General features: G+C 41.1%; 1 protein-coding gene across 8 annotated transcripts in view; it reads left to right on the top strand.

The window, feature by feature from the left end:
* Nucleotides 1-11,502: 11,502 nt before the first annotated feature.
* Nucleotides 11,503-24,756, top strand: part of NEMP2 (nuclear envelope integral membrane protein 2) — a 102,684-nt gene continuing 89,430 nt past the window's right edge. For 7 of the 8 annotated variants that reach the window (XM_049887688.1, XM_049887683.1, XM_049887686.1 and 4 more), the window contains exons 1-5: nucleotides 11,503-11,699; nucleotides 20,606-20,721; nucleotides 22,858-23,089; nucleotides 23,229-23,301; nucleotides 24,460-24,553. In XM_049887688.1, coding sequence (XP_049743645.1) covers nucleotides 11,591-11,699; nucleotides 20,606-20,721; nucleotides 22,858-23,089; nucleotides 23,229-23,301; nucleotides 24,460-24,553 — 624 coding nt within the window. In that variant the 5' untranslated portion in view covers nucleotides 11,503-11,590. Of the gene's footprint in view, nucleotides 17,721-20,605; nucleotides 20,722-22,857; nucleotides 23,090-23,228; nucleotides 23,302-24,459; nucleotides 24,554-24,756 lie in introns of all 8 variants that reach the window. The other variant, XM_049887682.1, reaches the window with a different exon arrangement.

Below are 24,756 nucleotides of genomic sequence, written 5' to 3'. Positions count from 1 at the left end.
ATTTTGCTGCAGATCATTCAAAAGTGGTTGTAGCAGTACATCAGCCTGGAACTTCCAGAATTTCAAGCCAGATTCAGAAGAGGACATGGAATGAGGGATATCACTGCCAATGTCAGATGGATCTTGGCTGAAAGCAAAGAATACCAGAAAGATGTTTAAACCAAAACCAAACCCGTTGCTGTCGAGTCGTTTCCAATTCATAGAGACCCTATAGGGAAAGACGTTTACCTGTGCTTTATTGACTATGCAAAGGCATTCGACTGCGTGTGGATCATAAATTATGGATAAATTACGAAGAATGGGAATTCCAGAACACTTAAGTGTGCTCATGTGCAACATGTATATAGACCAAGAGATAGTTGTTCAAATGGAACAAAGCGATATTATGTGGTTTAAAATCAGGAAGGGTAAGCAACAGGGTTGTATACTTTCACCATACTTACTCAGTCCGTTGTTGTTGTTGTTTTAGGTGCTGCTGAGTCCGTTCCAACTACAGCGACCAAAACACTGCCGGTCCTGCCCCATCCTCACGATCATTGCTATGTTTGAACACACTGTTGCAGCCACTGTGTCAATTCATCTCATTGAGGGTCTTACTCTTTTTCATTAACCCTCTACCTTACCAAGCATGATGTTCCTCTCCAGGGACTGGTCCTTCCGGATAACATGTCCAAAATACGTGAGACTAGTCTGGCCATCCTTGCTTCTAAGGAGCATTCCGGTTGTACTTCTTCCAAAAACAGATTTGTTTGTTCTTCTGGTAGTCCATGGTATATTCAATATTTTTCACCAACACCATAATTCAACAGCATCGAATTCTTCTTTGGTCTTCCTTATTCATTGTCTAGCTTTTGCATGCATATTAGATGATTGAAAATACCATGGCTTGGGTTAGGCGCACCTTAGTCCTCAAAGTGACATACTTGCTTTTCAACATTTTAAAGAGGCTTTTGCAGCAGATTTGCCTAATGCAATACGTTGTTTAATTTACCATCTGCTTCCATAGGTGCTGACTGTGGATCCAAGTAAGATGAAATTCTTGACAACTTCAATATTTTCTCCATTTATCATGGTGTTGGTTATTGGTCCAGCTGTGAGAATGGCTCAGTATTGGGTAGTGTTTCATTGTGTTGTACACAGGGTCACTATAAGTCAGAACTGAGTGAAGAGCATCTAACAACAACAATGTTCAACTGTTTGAGGAATTGCCAAACTGTTTTCCACAGTGGGTGCACCATTTTACATTCCCACCAACAATGGATGAGGTTTCCAGTTTCTCCACAACCTCACCAGTATCTGTCGTTTTCTGTTTTGTTCGTTTGTTTGTTTATCATTGCCATTAAATTGAGGGAGCGGTGATATCTCATTGTGGTTTTGATTTACATCTATCTATTGGCTAATGAGTCATAATCCACTTGACTTCAGCTAAAGATGTAGAGCATCTTTTCATGGTCTTGTTAGCCATTTGAATAGCCTCTTTGTGAACTACCTGTTCAAGTTCTTTGCCTGTTTTTTGAACAGACTGCTTGTCGTTTTGTTGTTAAGCTGTAGAAGTTTTATACTAATGTATATATTTTTTTTCTTTTTCTTTTTTTAATAGTATTTTAAAGCTAGAAATAGAACTACCATATGATCCAGCAATCCCACTCCTTGGAATACAGCCTAGAGAAATAAGAGCCTTTGCACAAACAGATATATGCACACCCATGTTCATTGCAGCACTGTTTACAACAGCAAAAAGTTGGAAGCAACCAAGGTGCCCATCAATGGATGAATGGATAAATAAATTATGGTATATTCACACAATGGAATACTATGTATCGATAAAGAACAACGATGAATCTGTGAAACATTTCATAACATGGAGGAATCTGGAAGGCGTTATGCTGAGTGAAATTAGTCAGTTGCAAAAGGACAAATATTGTATGTGACCACTATTATAAGAACTCAAGAAATAGTTTAAACAGAGAAGAAAATATTCTTTGATGGCTATGAGAAGGGGAAGGGAGGGAGGGAGGGGGTATTCGCTAATTAGATAGTAGACAAGAAATAATTTAGGTGAAGGGAAAGACAACACACAATACAGGAGAGGTCAGCACAACTGGACTAAACCGAAAGCAAAGAAGTTTCCTGAATAAACTGAAGGCTTCGAAGGCCAGCACAGCAGAAGCAGGGGTTTGGGGACCATGGTTTCCGGGGACATCTAAGTCAACAGGCATAAAAAAATTTATTAAGAAAACATTCTGCATCCCACTTTGGAGAGTGGTGTCTGGGGTCTTAAACACTAGCAAGTGGCCATCTAAGATGCATCAATTGGTCTCTACCCACCTGGATCAAAGGAGAATGAAGAACACCAAAGACACAGGTAATTATAAGCCCAAGGGTCAGAAATGGCCACATAAACCAGAGATTACATCAGCCTGAGACCAGAAGAACTAATGACTGCCATGACAGGGAACACAACAGAGAACCCCTGAGGGAGCAAGAGAGCAGTGGGATGCAGACCCCAAATTCTCATACAAAGACCAGACTTAATGGTCTGACTGAGACTAGAAGGACCCTGGAGGTCACGGTCCCCAGACCTTCTGTTAGCCTAAGACAGGAACCATTCCCAAAGTCAACTCTTCAGAGATTGGACTGGACTGTAAGAGAGAAAATGATAGCAGTGAGAAGGGAGCCTCTTGGATCAAGTAGACACATGAGACTACGTGGGCAGCTCTTCTCTGGAGGGGAGATGTGAAGGTCGAGGTGGACAGAAGCTGGCTAAATAGACATGAAATACAGGGTGGAGAGATGGAGTGTGTTGCCTCATTAGGGGGAGAGCAACTAGGAGTATATAGCAAGGTGTATACAAGTTTTTGTATGAGAGACTAACTTGATTTATAAACTTTCACTTAAAGTACAATAAAAATTAAAAAAAAAATAGTATCTTATTGTGTTTTTGGTGAAGTTTTATACAATATTTTGGGTACCCATTCAACAATTTCTACACAAGTTTTTCAGTGACATTGGTTACATTCTTCACAACGTGTGAACACTCTCAATATTTCCATTTTGGTTTTCCTGCTTCCATTAATCTAGTTTTCCCTCTCCTTTACATTCTCATATTTGTTTTAAAGTCATTGTTGACCATTTGGTCTCATGCAAAATGATTTTTTCTTCTTTTTTATTGTACTTTAGATGAAGGTTTACAGAACAAACTAGTTTCTCATCAAACAGGTAGCACACACATTGTTCTATGACATTGGTTAACCCCAGGACATGTCAACACTCTTCCCTTTCAACCCTGGGTTCCCTATTATCAGCTTCCTGTTCCCTCCTGCCTTCCAAACCCTGCGCCAGGGCTGGCGTGCCCCTTTAGTCTTTTGTTCCATGGGCCTGTTCAATCTTTGGCTAAAGGGTGAACCTCAGGAGTGACCTCATTACTGGGCTGAAAGAGTGTATCCGGGGGCGATACTCTCAGGGTTTCTCCAGTCTCTGTCAGGCCAGCAAGTCTGGTCTTTCTTTTTGAGTTAGAATTTTGTTCTACATTTTTCTCCAGATCTGTCTAAGACCCTCTATTGTGACCCCTGTCAGAGCATTCAGTGGTGGTAGCCAGATACCATCTTGTTGTACTGTATATATATATATATATATATATATATATATATATATATAAAAAAATATATATATATATATATATTTTGATATTAGGCCCTCGTTTGATATTTGTTTCTCTAAATTGTTGTCCCAGTCGGTGGGGTGTCTTTTCACTTTGTTGATAAAGTCTTCAGATATACAAAAGGATTTAATTTTTATGAGGGTCCATTTATCTATTTTGCCTTTGGTTCTTTGAGCTTTTGTTGTCATATCTGATAACTAATAATATATATATAATCTGATAATCTATTGTTAAACACTAGGTCCCACAGTATCACCCCCTTCTTCTAAGAATTTTGTGGTTTTAGTTTTCACATTTAGGTCTTGGGTCCATTCTAAATTGCTTTTTGTGTATGGTGTAAGGCATGGATGCTGATTCAGTCTTCTGTATGTAGAAATCCAATTTTCCCAGTACCATTTATGGATGAAACTCTTCCTTCCCCATTGAATGGACTAAGCACCCTTGTTGAAAAACAGTTGACCATATATGTATGGATTTATTTCTAGACTTTCAATTCCATTCCACTGGTTTGCCTGCTGTTTTATTCCTCTACCAGATACAGCTGCAGAAAACATTAAAGAATTCAGTTGTTTCTTACAGCCACTTTCCATGGTGCCGTCCAAAATTAAAGTAAATAAAAACAAATGTGGTTAGGTTGAAAAACAAAGGCTATGGAAAAGGCAAGTACACACCTCCCAGGGGAACACAGGGAAAAGAACTGGACCAAGGGCTCTACCACTTTTCTGGAGACATTCTGCAGGGGTCAGAAATGTAATAACAAGTAATGAGAGTTTATTTGTAGGAACCATCACCCTGAAGAGTCCCTTACATGGAAATTTCTGAACTTTCTAAAAGCATATATGGGCATACACATGGTGCTAAGGGCTTGAGGGAAGTAGGTTAAACCTTATTTTGAAGCCAGGAAATCTTTTAGTTAGTTTTTTTTTTTACTCAGACTTTTAAGAATAAATAAGGCTAAGCTCCTTTTAGAGGCTGATCTCTATTACAATTCAGTCCCCTGTGGAGCCTTGTTGGAGCAATGATTAGGAGCTCAACTGTGAACCAAAAGGTCCATAGTTCAAATTCACCAGCCACTCCTTGGAAACCCTATGGGGCAGTTCTACTCTATCCTATAGGGTCTCTATGAGTCGGAATCAACTTGACCGCAACAGGTATAGACGTAAGGTTCCTCAGGAGAAGATGAAATCAGAGAAGAGGAAATGAACTTTTGTCCTACTAAGTGTTAAAAATGGTATATTAAATCACATTAATGGATTCCCAGAGCCCATGGAAGGTCTGTTGTTTAAAAATAATAAAAAGCACAGCACTGTATTATTTAAGATTGTAGATTCTATGTTGTTGTTGTTGGTTCCGACTCACAGCAACCCTATGTACAAGAGAACAAAACAGTGCCTGGTCTGGCACCATCCTCACAGTTGTAGTTATGCTTGAGACCATTGTTCCAGTCACTGCATGATGTACTTCTCCAGGGACTGATCCTTCCTGATAACATGTCCAAAGTATGTGAGATGAAGTCTTGCTATCCTTGCTTCTAAGGAGCATTTTGGCTGTACTTCTTCCAATACAGATTTGTTCATTCTTTGGCAGTCCATGATACATTCAATATTCTTCACCAACACCATAATTCAAAGACATCAATTCTTCTTCAGTCTTCCTTATTCATTGTCCAGCTTTCACATGCATATGAGGCAAATGAAAATACCATGGCTTAGGTCAGGCGTACCTTAGCCTAAATGTGCCATACTTGCTTCTTAACACTTTAAAGAGGTCTTTTGCAACAGATTGCCCAATGTAATATGTCGTTTGATTCCTTGACTGCTGCTTCCATAGGTGTTGATTGTGGACCCAAGTAAAATGAAATACTTGACAACTTCAATCTTTTCTCCGTTTATCATGATGTTGCTTATTGGCCCAGTTGTGTGGATTTTTGTTTTCTTTATGTTGAGGATTGCATTTTTTTTTTTTTTTTTTGGCTTTAAAGAACAGAAGTTTATTTTCTCACAGTCCTGGAGGTGAAAAGTCCAAATCAGTGTCTCGGCCATGTCAATTTCTTCCTTGTCAGTAGCCCTGGGCATTCCTTGATTCTTTGGCGACCCTCACATGGCATCTGTCTTACCTCGTGTATGTGTATCTCTGCATCTAATCTACTTTTTTTTTTAATAATTTTTATTGAGCTTTAAGTGAATGTTTACAAATCAAGTCAGTCTGTCACATATAAGCTTATATACACCTTACTCCATACTCACACTTACTCTCCCCCTAATGAGTCAGCCCTTCCAGTCTCTCCTTTCCTGACAATTTTGCCAGCTTCTGACCCTCTCTACCCTCCTATCTCCCTTCCAGACAGGAGATGCCAACACAGTCTCAAGTGTCCACCTGATACAAGTAGCTCACTCTTCATCAGCATCTCTCTCCAACCCATTGTCCGGTCCCTTCCATGTCTGATGAGTTGTCTTCGGGAATGGTTCCTGTCCTGGGCCAACAGAAGGTTTGGGGACCATGACTGCCGGGATTCCTCTAGTCTCAGTCAGATCATTAAGTCTGGTCTTTTTATGAGAATTTGGGGTATGCATCCCACTATTCTCCTGCTCCCTCAGGGGTTCTCTGTTGTGCTCTCTGTCAGGGCAGTCATCAGTTGTGGCCGGGCACCATCTAGTTCTTCTGGTCTCAGGATGATGTAACTCTCCGGTTCATGTGGTCCTTTCTGTCTCTTGGGCTCATAGTTATTGTGTGACTTTGGTGTCCTTCATTCTCCTTTGATCCAGGTGGGTTGAGACCAATTGATGCATCTTAGATGGCCACTTGTTAGCATTTAAGACGCCAGATGCCACATTTCAAAATGGGATGCAGAATGTTTTCATAATAGAATTATTTTGCCAATTGACTTAGAAGTCCCCTTAAGCCATAGTCCCCAAACCCCCGCCCTTGCTCCGCTAACCTTTGAAGCATTCAGTTTATCCCGGAAACTTCTTTGCTTTTGGTCCGGTCCAGTTGAGCTGACCTTCTGTGTATTGAGTATTGTCCTTCCCGTCACCTAAAGTAGTTCTTATCTACTAACTAATCAGTAAATAACCCTCTCCCACCCTCCCTCCCCCCCCCCCCGTAACCACAAAAGTATGTGTTCTTCTCAGTTTATACTATTTCTTATAATAGTGGTCTTATACAATATTTGTCCTTTTGCCTCTGACTAATTTCACTCAGCATAATGCCTTCCAGGTTCCTCCATGTTATGAAATGTACCACAGATTTGTCACTGTTCTTTATCAATGCGTAGTATTCCATTGTGTGAATATACCACAATTTATTTAACCATTCATCCATTGGTGGACACCTTGGTTGCTTCCAGCTTTTTGCTATTGTAAACAGAGCTGCAATAAACATGGATGTGCATATATCTGTTTGTGTGAAGGCTCTTATTTCTCTAGGGTATATTCCAAGGAGTGGGATTTCTGGGTTGTATGGTAGTTCTATTTCTAACTGTTTAAGAAAATGCCAGATAGATTTCCAAAGTGGTTGTACCATTTTACATTCCCACCAGCGGTGTATAAGAGTTCCAATCTCTCCGCAGCCTCTCCAACATTTATTATTTTGTGTTTTTTGGATTAATGCCAGCCTTGTTGGAGTGAGATGGAATCTCATCGTAGTTTTAATTTGCATTTCTCTAATGGCTAATGATCGAGAGCATTTTCTCATGTATCTGTTAGCTGCCCGAATATCTTCTTTAGCGAAGTGCGTGTTCATATCCTTTGCCCACTTCTTGATTGGGTTGTTTGTCTTTTTGTGGTTGAGTTTTAACAGAATCATATAGATTCTAGAGATCAGGAGCTGGTCGGAGATGTCATAACTGAAAATTCTTTCCCAATCTGTAGATGGTCTTTTTACTCTCTTGGTGAAGTCTTTAGATGAGCATAGGTGTTTGATTTTTAGGACCTCCCAGTTATCTGGTTTCTCTTTGTCATTTTTGGTAATGTTTTGTATTCTGTTTATGCCTTGTATTAGGACTCCTAACGTTGTCCCTATTTTTTCTTCCATGATTTTTATCGTTTTAGTCTTTATGTTTAGGTCTTGATCCACTTGGAGTTAGTTTTTGTGCATGGTGTGAGGTATGGGTCCTGTTTCATTTTTTTGCAAATGGATATCCAGTTATGCCAGCACCATTTGTTAAAAAGACTATGTTTTCCCCAATTCACTGACACTGGGCCTTTGTCAAATATCAGCTGCGTATATGTGGATGGATTTATATCTGGGTTCTCAATTCTGTTCCATTGGTCTATGTGCCTGTTGTTGTACCAGTACCAGGCTGTTTTGACTACTGTGGCTGTATAATAGGTTCTAAAATCAGGTAGAGTGAGGTCTCCCACTTTCTTCTTCCTTTTCGGTAATGCTTTACTTATCCGAGGCTTCTTTCCCTTCCATATGAAGTTGGTGATTTGTTTCTCCATCACATTGAAAACTGTCATTGGAATTTGGATCGGAAGTGCATTGTATGTATAGATGGCTTTTGGTGGAATAGACATTTTTACTATGTTAAGTCTTCCTATCCAAAAGCAAGGTATGATTTTCCACTTAAGTAGGTCCTTTTGAGGATTGCATTTTTTTGTTGAGGTGCAATCCATACTGAAGGCTGTCATCTTTGATCTTCATCATTAAGTGTTTTAACACCTCTTCACTTTCAGCAAGCAAGTTTGTGTCATTTGCATGTCACAGGTTGTTAAGGAGTCTTCCTCCAATCTTGGCGCCTTGTTCTTCATATAGTCCAGTATCTCATATTATTTGCTCAGCATTCATACTGAATACGTATGGTGATGCACACCTTTCCTGACTTTAAACCATGTGGTATCCTGTTGTTCTGTTTGAATCACTGCCTCTTGGTCTATGTACAGGTTCTGCATGAGCACAATTAAGCGTTCTGGAATTCCCATTCTTCACAATGTTAACATAATTTGTTATGATCCACACAGTCAAATGCTTTTGGATAGTCAATAAAACACAGGTAAACATTTTTCTGGTATTCTCTGCTTTCAGCCGGGATCCATTTGACATCAGCAATGATATCCCTTGTTCCACATCCTTTTCTGAATCCAGCTTGAATTTCTGGAATTCCCTGTCAATGTACTGCTGCAGCTGCTTTTGAAAGATCTTCAGAAAAATTTTACTTGCCAGTGACGTTAATGATACTGTTCGATAATTTCCACGTTCAGTTAGATCACCTGTCTTGGGAATAGGCATAAATATGGATCTCTTCCAGTTGATTGGCCAGGTAGCTGTGTTCCAAATTTCTCGGCATAGATAAGTGAACACTTCCAGTGCTGCATCTGTTTGTTTAAACATCTCAACTGATATTCTATCAATTCCTGGAGCTCTGTTTTTCGCCAATGCCTTCAGTGCAAACTTGGACTTCTTCCTTCAACTACCATCGGTTCCTGATCATATGCTACCTCCTGAAATGACTGAATGTCAACCAATTCTTTTTGGTACAGTGACTCTGTGTATTCCTTCCATCTTCTTTTGATGCTTCCTGCGTCTTTCAGTATTTTCCCCATAGAATCCTTCAGTATGGCAACTCAAGGCTTGAATTTTTTCTTCAGTTCCTTCAGCTTGAGAAATGCTGGGCATGCTCTTTCCTTTTGGTTTTCTAACTTCAGGTCTTTGCACATGGCATTATAATACTTTGTCTTCCTGAGCTGCCCTTTGAAATCCTGTGTTCAGCTCTTTTACTTCATCATTTCTTGTATTCGCTTTAGCTACTCAATGCTCAAGAGCAATTTTCAGAGTCTATTCTGACACCATTTTGGTCTTTTCTTTCTTTCCTGTCTTTGTAATGACCTTTTGCTTTCTTTATGTACAATGTCCTTGATGTCATTCCACAACTTGTCTGGTCATTAGTGTTTAATGCATCAAATCTATTCTTAAGATGGTCTCTAAATTCAGGTGAAATATACTCAAGGTCATACTTTGGCTCTCGTGGACTTGTTCTAATTTTCTTCAGTTTCAACTTGAACTTGCATATGAGCAACTGATGGTCTGTTCCACAGTCGGCTCCTGGCCTTGGTCTGACTGATGATATTGAGCTTTTTCATTGTTTCTTTTCATAGAAGTAGTTGATTTGATTCGTATGTATTCCATCCGGTGAGGTCCACATGTATAGTTGCTGTTTATGTTGTTGAGAACAGGTATTTGCGATGAAGAAGTTGTTGGTCTTGTAAAATTCTGTCATGCGATTTCTGGCATCAGTTCTACCACCAAGGCCATATTTTCCAGCTACTGATCCTTCTTAGTTTACAACTTTCACATTGCAATCACTAGTAATTATCAACGTGTCATGATTGCATGTTTGATCAATTTCAGATGGCAGAAGTTGGTTTATTCAAGTTCTCCATCTTTGGCTTCAGTGGTTGGTGTGTTAATTTGAATAAGAGTTGTATTAACTGGTTTTCCTTCTAGGCAAATGGATGTTATCCTACCACTGACAGTGTTGTACTTCAGGATAGATCTTGAAATGTTCTTTTTGAGGATGAATGCCACGCCATTGCTTTTCAAGTTGTCATTTCCACGGTAGTAGACCATATGATTGGCTGATTCAAAATGGCCAATTTCAGTCCATTTCAGCTCACTGATGTCTAGGATATTGATGTTTATGCATTCCATTTCATTTATGATGATTTCTAATTTTCCTAGGTTCATACTTTGTACATTCCACGCTCCCATTTTTAATCGATGTTTCCTTTTGAGTTGAGTCACATCAGCAAATGCAGGTCCGGAAAGCTTGACTCCATCCACATCATTAAGGTCGACTCTATTTTGAGGAGGCAGCTCTTCCCCAGTCCTGTTTTGAGTGCCTTCCAACCTGAGGGGCTCATCTTCCTGCGCTATATCAGACAATGTTCTGCTGCTATTCGGAAGGTTTTCACTGACTAATTTTTTTTCAGAAGTAGAACTCCAGGTCCTTCTTCCCAGTCTGTCTTAGTCTGAAAGTTCGGCTGAAACCTGTCTACCATGGGTGACCCTGCTGGTATTTGAATACTGGTGGCATAGCTATGACTGCTAATGAAAGGTAGGCAGTTCGAATCTACCAGGTGCTCCTTGGAAACTCTGTGGGGCAGTTCTAATCTGTCCTATAAGGTTGCTATGACTCAGAATGGACTTGATGGCAATGGGTTTAGTTTTTGGGTTTTTTGGCATAGCTTCTAGCATCACAACACAGCAGCTCCACGATACGACAAACTGACAGATGCGTGGGGTTAAGTTCTGTACTAATTACCAATATTAACGTCACTCCCCCAAGTATATATATATTTTAAACACAAGTTGATATTAAGGGATATCTGATTGTTACATCGGTGAGGGAACATTTCACGGCCTCTTTATACTCTGAAATGTGGACTGTAGGAACTCAGACACGCAATGTTACTTAATGAACCAAATTTCCAATGTGCTATTGTTACTAACAAAAAGGAAAAACATAAAACATATAAAAGAAAAACAAAGAAACTGACCTTTTTTAAATAAAAAGGCCAGGAGTTGTTGAAAGAGGGTGTCACCGATGGGAGCTTTGAGAACTAAGCCCCCACACCTCGCCTGTCAGGCAAGTTTGGGGCAAAACTCACAGGCAGCCCTCCTCGGCCGCTGCGGAGATCAGGGGTTAGTTTGGGAGGTCCGGGAGGACAGAGGGCTGGGAGGCCGAAGAGGACCTGGAGGGGCTGAAGCAGGGCAAAGGGAGCTGTGCCAGGCCGCCGGGAGGTCGCAGGCGGAGCGGAGCTTCTAGTCTCCGGCCCCGGAGGCGGAGTCTCCGCCTCTCCCGCGTGCTGGCCTCTCTGCCACCGTCTCCTCCTCCTCCGGGGCCGCGCGCCATTTCCGCTGCTCTCGGCCTAGTCGGCTCCCAGGGGTTCCTGCCCCGGGCAGGCCGCGCGGAGCCGACGTTCGGGCGGGATGCGGCCGCCCCCGGGGCTGCGGTGGCTGCTGCTCTGGCTGCCACTCCTGGTCACAGTGCCCGCGGGCGTGGCGCCTGGGGAGGAGGCCGTGGCGGCGGCGTTGTCAGGTAACCCGGGCACCCGGTAGCGGGCGCGCGTAGCGGCCTGCACAGGTCGTACCGTCCCTTTCTGCCATCTGGACTTCTGGGTTCTCCGCTGGCTCTTGGACGTTTTATCATTTTAGAACTAGAAGCAACAGCAAAGCTCAAAGTCTTACCCAGTTTCCTTGTTTTACAGAAGAAGCAACCAAAACTCAGAAATGTAATGATTTAAGGTCACACAGCTAGTAGCTGGCACAGCCCATCCTAGAATTTACCGGTCCCCTTTCAACACAGGGCTTTTTCTACAGTTTATGTTGAAATTCTCATAATTTATGTAGCTATTCCTTGGGAGCCGAGACTAGAGCTTTAGTGTTAGAATTAGACCGAAATTCCGCTGCCCCGATCAGATGTGTGACCTGGAGGGAGGCACGTAACTGGTCATATTAAAACACTGATAATGACGCCTCACGGGATTAATGTGATGTTTTTTTAAAGTGTGCACAATGACTGACAGGCAAGAAGAGACAGCAGCTCGTCATGTTGTTAGGGGTATCTATGGAATGTTCTCAAGATCTTGGCACAGAAGGGGAGTCAGGAAAATCAACTTTTTACTCTAGAACTGCTACTAATTTGCTTAGTTAGCATCCCTGTGTTTTATTTCTTTGTCCATAAAATCTCTGAAAAGATTTCCTGGGTGCTCCCTCCACCAACTTCCCTTCATTTCGTTGGCCACCCCTGGTTGTAAGGGAGGCTGCCCAGTGAGGTTTTTTAGCTGGACATATGCCCCCCTTCCCCCCACCCCATCCCCGCCAATAAAATCAGCATTGGGTGTTTAGGGATGAAGGGGAGAATGAATGTTGGCTAGTCAATTTTCAGGCTCTGCCACAAATGCCAACCCAGGAATTCTTGCAGAGTTACACTTTGTGGATCCATTCTATAACAGCTTTCATTGAACACACAGTGACTGTTTACTACCTGCCAGATGTGTTAAAAGTGCTTTAACTGCATTATCTTATTTAATACTTATAGTATCCCTATGGGGGTACATACTGTTATTATACCCATTTTACAGATGAGGAAAAGAAGGCTTAGTAGTAAGAGCTGTAGCCAGGATATATTGATTAAAAAAAATACAATACAGATCTATCTGAGAGGAAGGAGGATGGGCATGGCAGCACCCAGGGAATTGAATGTTGCCGCGGACCAACACCCAAAACCTTGGATTCTATTTCAGTCGTTACATTCAGTCACCTACTGGTAGTATAAACCTTGGTCTAAGCACATAACCTTTTTGGTCTGTAGTGTTCTCGTCAGTAAAATCAAGATGTTCTGTTGGCTGAATGGTTTCCAATATTTTCTTCACCAGGGAACACTTTTTCAAGTTTGTCTTACCACATTTAGTGGTAACAGTTTACTTCTCTATTTTGTTAATCAAAGACATTTAGAAATGCATATCAGAGTTTCTGTTCTGCCTGAGACATGCACGGTGGACACTTAGTCCACAGCTATGAAAAACGGCAACCTCTGTAGCCATATAGTGACGCTTACCATTCCAGATAAGCTTTACAGTGTGTACTGTGAAGCAGCCAGGATCCTGTGATGTGCCAGTGACACCATGTTGGAACCTCTGGACTAGATGAAGTCTAAGAACTGTTGCCACTCTGAAAGTCTGTTGTTTTGTGAGGAATCCTGAGACGAATAACTGGTACTTCCTTTCATAAAATAGGGCACATCTGTAATGTGAGAGACTTAAGGTGCCTTCCTGTTCTAAAATTCTGTCGTGAACACACTGCTTTCCATAAAATGGAGAACATCCTGACCAAGGCCAGCTTTCTGTCACACTGGAGGAAAGTCAGAAGCAGTTGGCACAGGAGGGACAGGTCATTGGCTGAGAGGAAGAAAAACTACAAGCCAGGAGTTACGGTTGGTTTGCAACCACTGGGTGAGAGATCTCCAGAAACCATGTGATGCTGAAATGAAGTTCAGGCATCAACTGTAACAAACTGTTCAAAATCACAGCTTTCAAATTCACCTGTGGAGAATAAACATCTGTATTTGAAGTTAACATCAGACCTTAGCATGTGCTAATTTCAGTTTCATTCTTTACTCATATTCTTGGAGAAATAAAAACGAAGATTTATACTCAAGTCAGGTTAAAAAATGAAACAAATAAAAAGAAACGGGGCTTAATAGAAAAATTACCTTTGTGACTTTGGTGCTACTTGCTAACTCCTTTGAAAATGAGAATTTGTTAAAACAAACAACAACAACAAAAAAAACAAAAACTCTTCCTTCATTTGAACTCTCATGAGTTAAGGTTTGTTGGTTTTTTGTTTGTTTTTTTATATACTTCTACCTCCCTTTCCCTTGCCCCAAAAGAAAAACAGTTATAAATCAAATGGAGAAAACGGCAGTATAATTTAATGTGATATTACCCTGTGATAGTCTAATCTGAAGATTCTTTTTCCCGTCTGAGAGCCATCTAAGGTTAAGTTTTCAGGAGGAACATTGCTGAAATATTTTTATGTTGGGGGCTGTTTAAGACCTGCTAAGATTTGAGAAGTGTTTGTGCTTTTTATTTTTAGCATGCTCTATAAGTAGGCTTAAGTACTACCTGCTCTTTTCTGGTTTTGACTGAATATTTTTACCTTACATATGACTAAATTCTTTAGTTTGAATATATACTTATGCATTTAGGCAAACTAATAAATGACAGGAGCCCTGGTGGCAAAAGTACAATATATAGGAGTGATTTTAAGTTCAATTTGTTAATTAAAGTAGTTGATATGCAGCTGTTACTTTTTAATATATGATATATAGTCCTAAAATTAGATTAATTGGATATTTGTAAACTGAGTGGCATTTAAAAATACTGCTGGGTTCGGGTAACCCTAACTCAAATCCTTTGGTGATGTAAATAGTTAATGCCTCATGTACTTGTTTTAGCAGTCTGGACACAACTGTCTAGAAATATATTCTCCAGAAGTCAGGTTTATTGAAAGAATCAAGAGAACCTGTGAGGACTACAGGGAGTTAAGGAAGGAGATGCTAATTCCATGGCTTGGAAACACAGCCTTGCTGGGGTAGCCATAATAAGGATGACATTCAGAGTTTGTCCCACAGATATTCCTTAAGACAGAGCTGGGATGACCCACACTTCTAGGTCTTTCTCCTGGCCTAAATCAGGTTTGAGGAAGTCAATAGGTTATGGGTTACCCTCCAGCATGGGAATGTTTCAGTCTCAAATGGAAGCAGTGGCTCTGCCGAGGCAAGTATCATTCTTTTCTGACCAAAGGAATGATTATTATTAAGTTTTTATAAATTCCTGGAAATTCCATTTCATTTTCTGAATTACATCCTAGAGAGATTGCTGCTGTGATGTATTTGTGTTTGCCTACATCTCCCACCAGGAGGTTATATCCTTGCACAATTAACCAGCAAAGACTGGAGTAGCATGAGTAAGTGCAAACTGCAGACATGTAAGCAGCTGAATAGCCTTCAGTGTCAGGGGTTAATCAGGAGATAGAGTTGCAAATAAATAGTCAAACTGGCTATGTTTTCTGTTTTCCTCCCTCAGGTGGAGATAGAGGAGATAGAAACTGAATAGTGAAATACCCCCAGAAGCAGACTGCTGAAGGGAGGAGAGGCCTAATCAATCTATGACGAAAAGAGCTGGGTCACTCTAGGAAGGCAGTAGGCCTGCTTCAATAGTAATCTTGATTGTCACAAGTCATTGTCTCATGCCTAGTCTAACTAGCCTGTGGCTCAAGGTTCACCTGAACTCACTTGGAGCTAGGCCTGTGGCTCCTTGTGGTTGACTGAGTTCCTAGTCCCCTGGATATTTAGGAATTCTTGTGTGGGTTGGTTGAGGTAAAGGAGAGAGGTAATAAGAATGGAGGGCAGCCAGAGGACACCATAAAATGCTGACACCTTCTCTGTGACATCTCATGTATTATGTAAATTCTACATTAACCTCACCTCAAAAGCCAGAGGCCACTCTGGAAAATTGCAGTGGAGAACACTGTTGGAAACATTTTTAGGAGCATGTCTATCGGCATTGGTATTCAGAACAGCTTACTTTCATCTTTACTTTCTTTAATCTGGTTGAAGGCCGAGGTGAAATTAAGAGCAAGTTCTTTTCTTCTAACTGGGAGGTCCCTTACCCAGAATATACTGATATACCAAATAAGAGTAAAACGAAAACAAACTGAAGAAGGTGCCCTATTACGTCAGCTTGTCTCAAAGGGAGGGCCAGCGGGCATCTCCTTTTATGGTGCTAACTGGCATAGGTGAGGCTCTTATAAAGATTAGCCAAGCTTTCACTGGCTAGGCGGCGCATGCCTAAATAACCCAGTAAACAAAAAAAACCAAACCTGTTGCCATCGAGTCGATTCTGGCTCATAGCGACCCAATAATCCTCTCAAATTACAACGCACAGAGGACAAATATTTAACTCAGAGCTTTTTAAATGGTGGGTATGTAGCAATGAACATGCATCATTCCTTACTTCATGAGGAGACAGAGTATAAGGTAATAAAACCATGTGCAATATGATGAAAAAGTAAAGCAGAGTAAGAAGAAAGGGGGTGAAGGTAGTCGAAGTGTGCTATTTTAGATAGTGGGGTCAGAGAAAGCCTTCCTAAAAAGGTGACGTTTGAGCAAACACATAAATTATCGGAAGGAGCAAGCTCTGCCAAGATCTGGGGGAAGTGAGTTGCAGGCCAAGAAAACAGCAAGTACGAAGACTTGAGGCGGGGGTGGGCTTGGCATTTTGAGGAGGAGCTGGAAGGTTGGTGTGGTTGGAGCAGCCGGAGTGGGTGGGAAGTGTAGGAGACGAAGTCCTGGAGGCGCACGGAGGCGGGGGCGGTGCTCTGATTGACGTCTTTACAGGATTATGTTTAAAAAAAAAAAAAAAAAGAAAAGATCTATATGGAGAATAAGTTGTAGGGGGCAATTCTGGAAACAGGGAGACCATCTGGAAAGCTATTAAAAACCCAATAGTTAGCCCAGAAAGTATGGCACCGGGACAAGCTTTTAGCTCAGTAATGAAGTCACTCCTCAGGTTCACCCTTCAGCCAAAGGTTAGACAGGCCCGTGAAGCAAAATGAGACTAAAGGGGCACACCAGCCCAGAGGCAAGGCTTAGAGGCAGGAGGGGACAGGAAAGCTGGTTATTGGGCATCCAAGGTCAAGAAGGGAGAGTGTTGACATGTGGTGGGGTTGGTAACCAATGTCACAAAATAGTATGTGTACTAATTGTTTAATGAGAAACTAGTTTTTTCTGTAAACTTTCATCTAAATATTATATATATGTATATGTATATACAATTTTATGGTTCATTATATTACATAATAAAATTGAGTTGATATTAAAAAAAAAAAAAAAGCAGTAGTTGTCATTGAGTCGACTCCAACTCATGGTGAGCTTAGGTGTATCAGGGTAGAACTGTGCTCCCTAGGGTTCTCAATGGTAGCTTTTTCGGAAGTAGATTACCAGGCCGTTCTTCTGAGGTGCCCCTTGGTTGTCTGAACCTCCAAATTCTTGGTTAGCAGCTGAGTGCATTAACCATTTGTACCCAGGGACTCCTTGTGGTAATCTGAGTACAAGATGACTTGGACAACAGAAGCGTTTACCCCTAAATTCAAATGATTGCACTATACTTAAATTGCATCTTGTTCTTAAGAGCTACAGGTATGAAATGATTTAGGAGGCAGTCTTGGACCAAACGGAGAAAACTTCATGTCAAGGCAGCGTTCGTTTGCAAATCTCAGGCATCACAAAGAAGATATCCCCTCGGATCACTACCAATGGTTCTACTGGGCCTTGATTCAAGCCCTTAAAGCAGCGGAGCCTACTAGGAGAGAAATTGCAGGGAAGAGCCCTGGAGGCACAAACACTGCCAGAGCATCATGTGCTACTAAAAGTAACCGCAAAGACAGAACTGGCTGGAAGTAAAACATCTTTATGAGGACTGGGGCTGCTGGGGCCTGTGGCCCTCGTGCCCTTTACTGTCTTGCCCCACTGGAATGGGTCCCTTTCCTACAATAGGTAGGACTTTCCCTCCCTTATCAAGGGCCATATAAAGTTCTCAACTCTAGTCTGCCACTTAGCCCTGGTTCCTGCTGAGAGACTCCACAGGAGGCCATGTGTAGGCTGAGCATGGAATACTAGAAGGCAGGTCAGGTGACCTTGTTCTAATCCTGTCTCTGCTGCTTACTATCAGGGCTTTTAATGTGTTCTCATCAGTTTGCTTAGATTCTTCCAGGTTCTACACTGCCTTCTAAGACACATCTTTTCTACAGCTTGCTGCTAAACCTTTGATGTCCTGGGAATGGCCTTTTCCTTGTGAAGCCCTTGGCCAGGAGCCATTTGCATCTCAGATATACCCAAAACTGCAGTTCAGCATTGGTTGCTTTATATTTTGTAGCACTGATTCTGCTTTCTCCTTTGTGCTCTTGTATTTAGACAAAACCATGCAGGAATGCATTTTTCATTTTTGGAATCCCATATTTGACAGAGGTCCTTCTTTCTCATGCTTTTTTTTTTTTGAGACTTGCCTTACCTGGGTTTTTGTATTTGCATCTCAGACTTTCAAACTCTGCAAATTTGTTTGTATATATAAAAGCTTAAGCATTTCTTCACAATGTTAAGAGTAAATGATTATACAGTGTCACAGTGGAGTATACTGTGTCCTCGTGTAAATTCCCTGCTCTGTGGAGTCGCCTGAGGACCCTGGCTTTTATGAAGTTCATTGTATTTCAGAGAGTGGTGGGTGTTCGCAGCATCAGTGGGTGGGTGTTCTTTCCCTCAGTCTGTCTTTGCTTTTCTCCAGCTTAATGCTAAAAGTATTCCTAGCCAGAAAAGGGACCTGAGTGTTTTCAGCACTATTCCTTAAGTGGAGGTAATTGTTGAGTAGTTCTTGCTGGTCACCCAGTCCTTCCCCAGCTGCAGTGTAGCAGGTTGCTCTAGCTTCGCTTCAGGTTTTTCTTGAGAAACAGCTGACCACACTTTCCTGAGAGGAGTGAAGGGCCGAGTGTAAGGCCTGTTTCTGTGTGTGCCCACCAGCATCCCCCGTTCCTCTATTTCTTATTTGACAGATGTAGTGGTGACAGCTCAGCCTGCATCCAGAAGAACTTAGGACTTTCATCCTGCTTCATTTCAAATTTGAATATAGTGATGGCCACAGAATAAAAGGAACCTTGTTCATTTGTAATTTTCTTGTGGCGCTTACCGTATCTACTGCCTGCACTATGACACGACCCTCCTCTCTCTGAATATTATATTGTACTGTGATATACTGATTATATTGTGTTAGTATATAACACACACACATATCTAAACACACATACACACTTGTGTATTTACATCTGTCTCAGCTAAATTTCCTCTGAGCTGCAGACCTCTCCATCTTCACTTAGTCCCAACCAGCCAAAGCTCAGTCCTTCCAAAAGTGAACTCATTTCCCTTTCTCCCCACAAGCTTGCTTCTGCTCCAGTATTTCTTTTCTGGGTGCAGGCCCTTACCATCTGTCCACTCACCGAAAACCTTCATGTCATCTTCTTGCTCTCCCTCATCTAATGAATCTCCAAAGTCTGCTGATTCCACTTTATGAAGAGCTCTTTAATCTGTTCCTTTGCCCTCCTCACTGCCTTCATTTTTTTTTTTTTTTTTGCTTAGATTGCTTTGGTTGCCTCCTTCATGGTTTTTCTGCTTTCATTCTTCTTCCCATCTAATATTCTACAGTGCTTATAGAGTGACCTTTCTAAAACACAAATGTGCTCTTGTCTTTTCCTCACTGAGCTGATTATTCTCTGTTCCCACAGACCCATTCTCTGACCTTCTCTCCCCTGCTCTGTGCCTGGAAGCTCACCTCAGTGAACTGCATCACCTGGGCTTTGCTTGCCAGCTTCCTGTTGGGTTTGGCCAATGAGAGGCACTGGCAGAAGGGCAGGAGAAAGAGGTTGAAGCTCCAGTAACCTCACCCTGCTATTCCACTGAACTTCTGGCAGTGACTAATGTGTTCCATTAGACTATCATTCTTCTAGCTCTAGTAACATCAGGTCCTCCCCTTATCATTTCAGGGCGACAGTGTTAAAGACTTCCTGCTTTTCCTGGTACCTGGGAACCTCACCCTGCCTATTCACATCTTCACTGAATGCTTTTCAGTTAAACCTTTTTGAGTGTCAAAAGTTTTCTGCTGAGACTTTATTAACCAATAACCCCTTGCTGTTGAGTCAATTCTGACTCATAGCAACTCCGTAGGACAGAGTGGAGCTTCCCTGTAGGGTTTCCAAGGCTGTAAATCTCTACAGAAGCAGACTGCCCATCTTTCTCCCGTGGAGTAGCTGGGGGTTCAAACGGCCGACCTTTCAGTTAGCAGTTGAGCGCTTAACCATTACGCCACCAGAACTCCTTCAAGAATCTGATATTTACCTAAAATCTTTCAATTTTCCGCTTTCAGGATGAAGTCCACTGTTTACCTTTCCAGCCTCAAGTGTTGAAATGTCCTCATATATTCCCTACACTTCATCTTTGTGAATGGCTGACTCACACCATTTCTCTCATCTCCATGATTTTGTACACACTTCCTACCTCTACCAGCTTCCGTCTCGTTGCTTCCTACTTATCTTTCAGTGTTCTGCTCACTTGTCACCTCTTCTGGGAAGCTGCCCTTGATTTTCTCCCTCCACTCCAAGATGGAAAAGGTCTGTTCTCTGCCCTCTTATAGTGCCTTCATATGTCATATGAGTACTGACACTGGGCTGTCTGTCTCCTGCTAAGCTGGAAAGGCAGAAAGACTGTAATTGCCACGTAGAAGAAATTGTTGGTGATAGAGTACTCAGACTGCTACCATTATCCCTGTGAATAAAAATAAATAAATAAAAAGGTAAAGATTAAATGTTTAAGAGATGTATTCTTTTTCCATCTTTCAGTTCCAAGGTGTAAAGCTTTGAAGGAAGTGGATTTAATTAAAAGTTCTGAGTCAGGCTGTTACTGCTACAATCAAAATACCCAAATAAGGTGGAAGTACATATGGTCAACTGTACAGGTGAGGGACTACTTTTAAATCATGTCTTAGGGGCAGGAAATTAAAAGGTACTATTTCAAAAATGAAGCCCTGTTTGCATAGTGGTTAATAGCTTGGCTGCTGACCGAAAGGCCAGCAGTTCAGATCTACTAGCCGCTCCTTGGAAACCCTATGGGGCAGTTCTACTCTGTCCCTATATGGTGGCTATAAGTTGGAATTGACTCCATGGAAATGGGTCTTTTTAATTCCAATAATACAAAGTAGGTTTTGTATGACTTAGAGCTGTGTGTCAATATGAAAGCTGACATGGGGATGACAAACAGTGGATTAAGGGGTGGGTGGTATGGGAGGAGGAGCCTAGGTAGAGCAGTGGCTAAGCGCTCAGTTGTTACTGTTGTTAGGTGCCATCAAGTTGGTTCCGACTCATAGCGACCCCACGTACAACAGAACAAAACATTGCCTGGTCCTGCACCATCCTCACAGTCATTATGCTTAAGCCCATCATTGCAGCCACTGTGTCAATCCATCTCATTGGGAGTCTTCCTTTTTTTTGTTTACCCTCTACTTTACCAATCATGATGTCCTTCTTCAGCAACTGATCCCTCCTGACAATGTGTTCAAAGTATGTGAGACATAGTCTTACCATCCTTGCTTCTAAGGAGCATTATGGTTTCCTAGAGTCATACTTAGCACATTCCATGTTCCGATTATTAATGAATATTTGCAACTGTTTCTTCTCATTTTGAGTCATGCCACATCAGCAAATGAAGGTTCCGAAAGCTTGACTCCATCCACGTCATTAAGGTCAACTCTACTTTGAGGAGGCAGCTCTTTCCCAGTCATCTTTTGAGTGCCTTCCAGCCGGAGGGGCTCATCTTCTGGCACTATATCAAACAATGTTCCGCTACTATTCATAAGGTTTTCACTGGCTAAATCTTTCCAGAAGTAGACTGCTGGGCCCTTCTTCCTAGTCTGTCTTAGTCTGGAAGCTCAGCTGAAACCTGCCCACCATGGGTGACCCTGCTGGTATTTGAATCCTGGTAGCATAGCTTCCAGCATCACAGTAACACAGAAGCCCCACAGTACGACAAACTGACAGACACGTGGAGGTTTGGTATGAGAGAGGACATTAACTCCTCCATACTCTTCATCAACCCCTCCCCAAGTCAGTCCAAATAAATAGGCCATCGAAGTGAATACGGTATGCTCGCTATTCAAACACAGCTGAAAACAACACCCACTCTCCTACTTTCTAAAATAATTGCTATTCCAATCTCCTCCCGCATGGAAATTTTGGTGTCACCTCTGATGTCAGGTACGGCCAGATAGCAGTTTACTTTCAATAGCTTCGTACTTTCCTTCATTTGACATTCAACAGATATATACTGAGCACCTACTGAGTGTTAGAAACTGTCCCAGGCTCTTAGGATACATCATTGAACAAAACAGAATCCCTGCCCCTGTAGATGTTTATACTCTCAGGGGGAGAGAGGGACAGATAATAAACCATAAATGTAAAAGAGAAGAAAATTGCAAAACTAATAAGTGTTATGAAAAAAGAAACTGTAGAGTAAGTGGGACTGAGGTATAGGGGACAAGTTGAAGTATTAGAAAGAATGGTCATGCTAGTTCTCATTGAGAAGGTGACATTTGAGGAAGCTTTCAAGGAAGTGATGAGTTACCCAAGAGGGTGGCTGGGAAAGAATATTCCAGGCAGGGGGAATAGCTAGAGCTTTGTGTCATGATAGCACTTGATGTTCAATTGTACCATTACTGATGATACAATTAATAGTTTGCCAACTATTTTTTTCTATCCCATCCTTTTTCACCTGTCTGTTGACCACTGTAACTTGAGATTAGCAGCTGTAGCTCTTAACCATTGGGCCGCCAGTGTTCCACAGTTGCCAGGAGAGTGAGTTAAATCAACCACAGCTCAGAGAAAGAAACATTCACTTTCAAAAGTGTCTGCAGCCCAGTGTGTGTTTGGTCCTAAACACAGATCTGTGGGGTCCATTCATGGGGTCAGACCATTACCATGTGCATTGTAGTGTTCTTTACTCAATCATGGGATCTCTTTACTCCTCTGCTTGTGCTTTTAAGAAGCTTATAAGAAATTGTAGTTTTGTGTTTATGGATTTGTTTGTTCTTGTTTTGTAGGTGGACATTACCAGTCCAGGCTTGCTCCATATTTTATATATCACAGAAAGACATAATTGCCAGTATCCAGAAACCATTATATCTTTTATCAAATGTGTGATTCATAACTTTTGGACACCAAAGGAGTCTAATGAAATAACCATAATCATCAATCCATATGGAGAGACTGTATGTTTCTCTGTGAAGCCTGTAAGAAAGATATTTACCTATACAATAAGAGTGAATCAAAACGGTCAGTTTTTTTTTTTTTTTATTATATTTGACTTTCTAGATTCAGTTTTTCTGGGGTGACATTTCAATAAATTGACTTTTCTTTCTAATGCTATATTGACACAAATTCTTTGTTTCTTCTGTTTTTTCTTTTACCCCAGTCATGGACTTCAATCTCTTCCTTGTGTTTATGACAGGCATTTTCCTCTTCTTTTATGCAAAGACCTTGAGTCAGTAAGTATTAATTTTTTACTTTCTTAATTTTGTAAATCAAAAGGAGTTTAGGACATTTTTGAAGGTACACTAAATATATTTCCACACTACTGTGCATTTGTAGTTCTTGTTTACAACCTCTTGCTTTAGGTTTTGCAAACAACAGGTCTGATGATAGTGCTTAAAAGACCTTCAAAAACAGTAACAGTTATTTGCATAGCATGATATGTGTATGTTACAAAGTACATCCACATGCATGATTAGATCTTATTTATGAACATACATTATTTGATTTTATTTGATCATAACAATTATGTGAGCTTTGTATTACTGTTCTCATTTTATAGATGAAAAAACCAACATCCATCATCACACAACTATTTCTTGCCAGGGCCGAGATTTATACTTAGGTTTTCTGATGCCAGATGCCTTGCTCTTTCTGTTACATTAAAGCTGCTTCCTAGATTTGTGGCTCTGATGCAGACGGTTGAATTTAACAAATATCTGATAAATATATTGTTCTGATATTTTGTCTTTGCAATTTCTCATAGAAAAAGGATCCTCTTTCCAATAATATCTTACTTCTTAGCTTGCTCATGTTAGTTAGTATCCAACATTCACTAACTATTCTTAACATTGTTCGTGTTCTAGCTTTCCTCACAATATAACCAAGTGTGTTTCATGTCATCCATGGTCTCTATAAACTGTACGGTGCATACATAATAGGAGGGAAAACTTGGAATCAGAGGAGCTGGACCAAGACTCTGAATCCTCCATTTATCAGATGCTGAATTTGGAAAGGTCTTTTTCCTTCCTGATGCCTTGGTTTCCTCTTCTGTAAAGTTAGACATGGATAGCTCTTTCACAGGGTTGTTGTGAATGCATGTGACGCTCTCAGCCAGTGCCTGCTCCATGATAGGTGCTCAGTAATTATTGTTGAATCAGACTCTGAATATAGACGGTGACACAGATGTTCTGTTTTGAATTAGTGGCAAGCTATTTACCATAAATTTCAAGTACTGATTTCATTTTTTAAGAGTATAGGGTGTTATCAGAGCTGCCATCTGAATTTTTTTTCTTTTTAGTATTCTTTATGGCTACTGTCATCAGGTTAAGCACGTTTTTAGTACTTAAGTGCTACGTGGCATTTAAAGAGCTTTCATCTGCTTGTCTTCACAGAAGCCCTATTTTCTATTACTTTTCCGGGACTGTGCTAGGTGTTCTGATGACATTTGTCTTTGTCCTGCTGTTGGTGAAAAGGTTCATTCCGAAGGTAGGCATCTTATGTGTAAATGAGTAAATGGAAACCATGATCTCATAAAACATGAAAAATTGACCAAAATTGTTTTGCATTGATTGACAGCTCCTAATTCAAGCTGTGTTCCTTCATTGTATACACTGGCTTTTATTGAAGTTTATCTTTTTCTAAAGATTCTGCTTTAGTTATTACTAAATGTAGGCTTAACTAAGTATTAA

This window comes from Elephas maximus, chromosome 6, assembly GCF_024166365.1.
Source record: "Elephas maximus indicus isolate mEleMax1 chromosome 6, mEleMax1 primary haplotype, whole genome shotgun sequence".
In the NCBI taxonomy this organism is placed as follows: domain Eukaryota; kingdom Metazoa; phylum Chordata; class Mammalia; order Proboscidea; family Elephantidae; genus Elephas; species Elephas maximus.
This window is presented reverse-complemented; position numbering and strand designations above follow the sequence as displayed.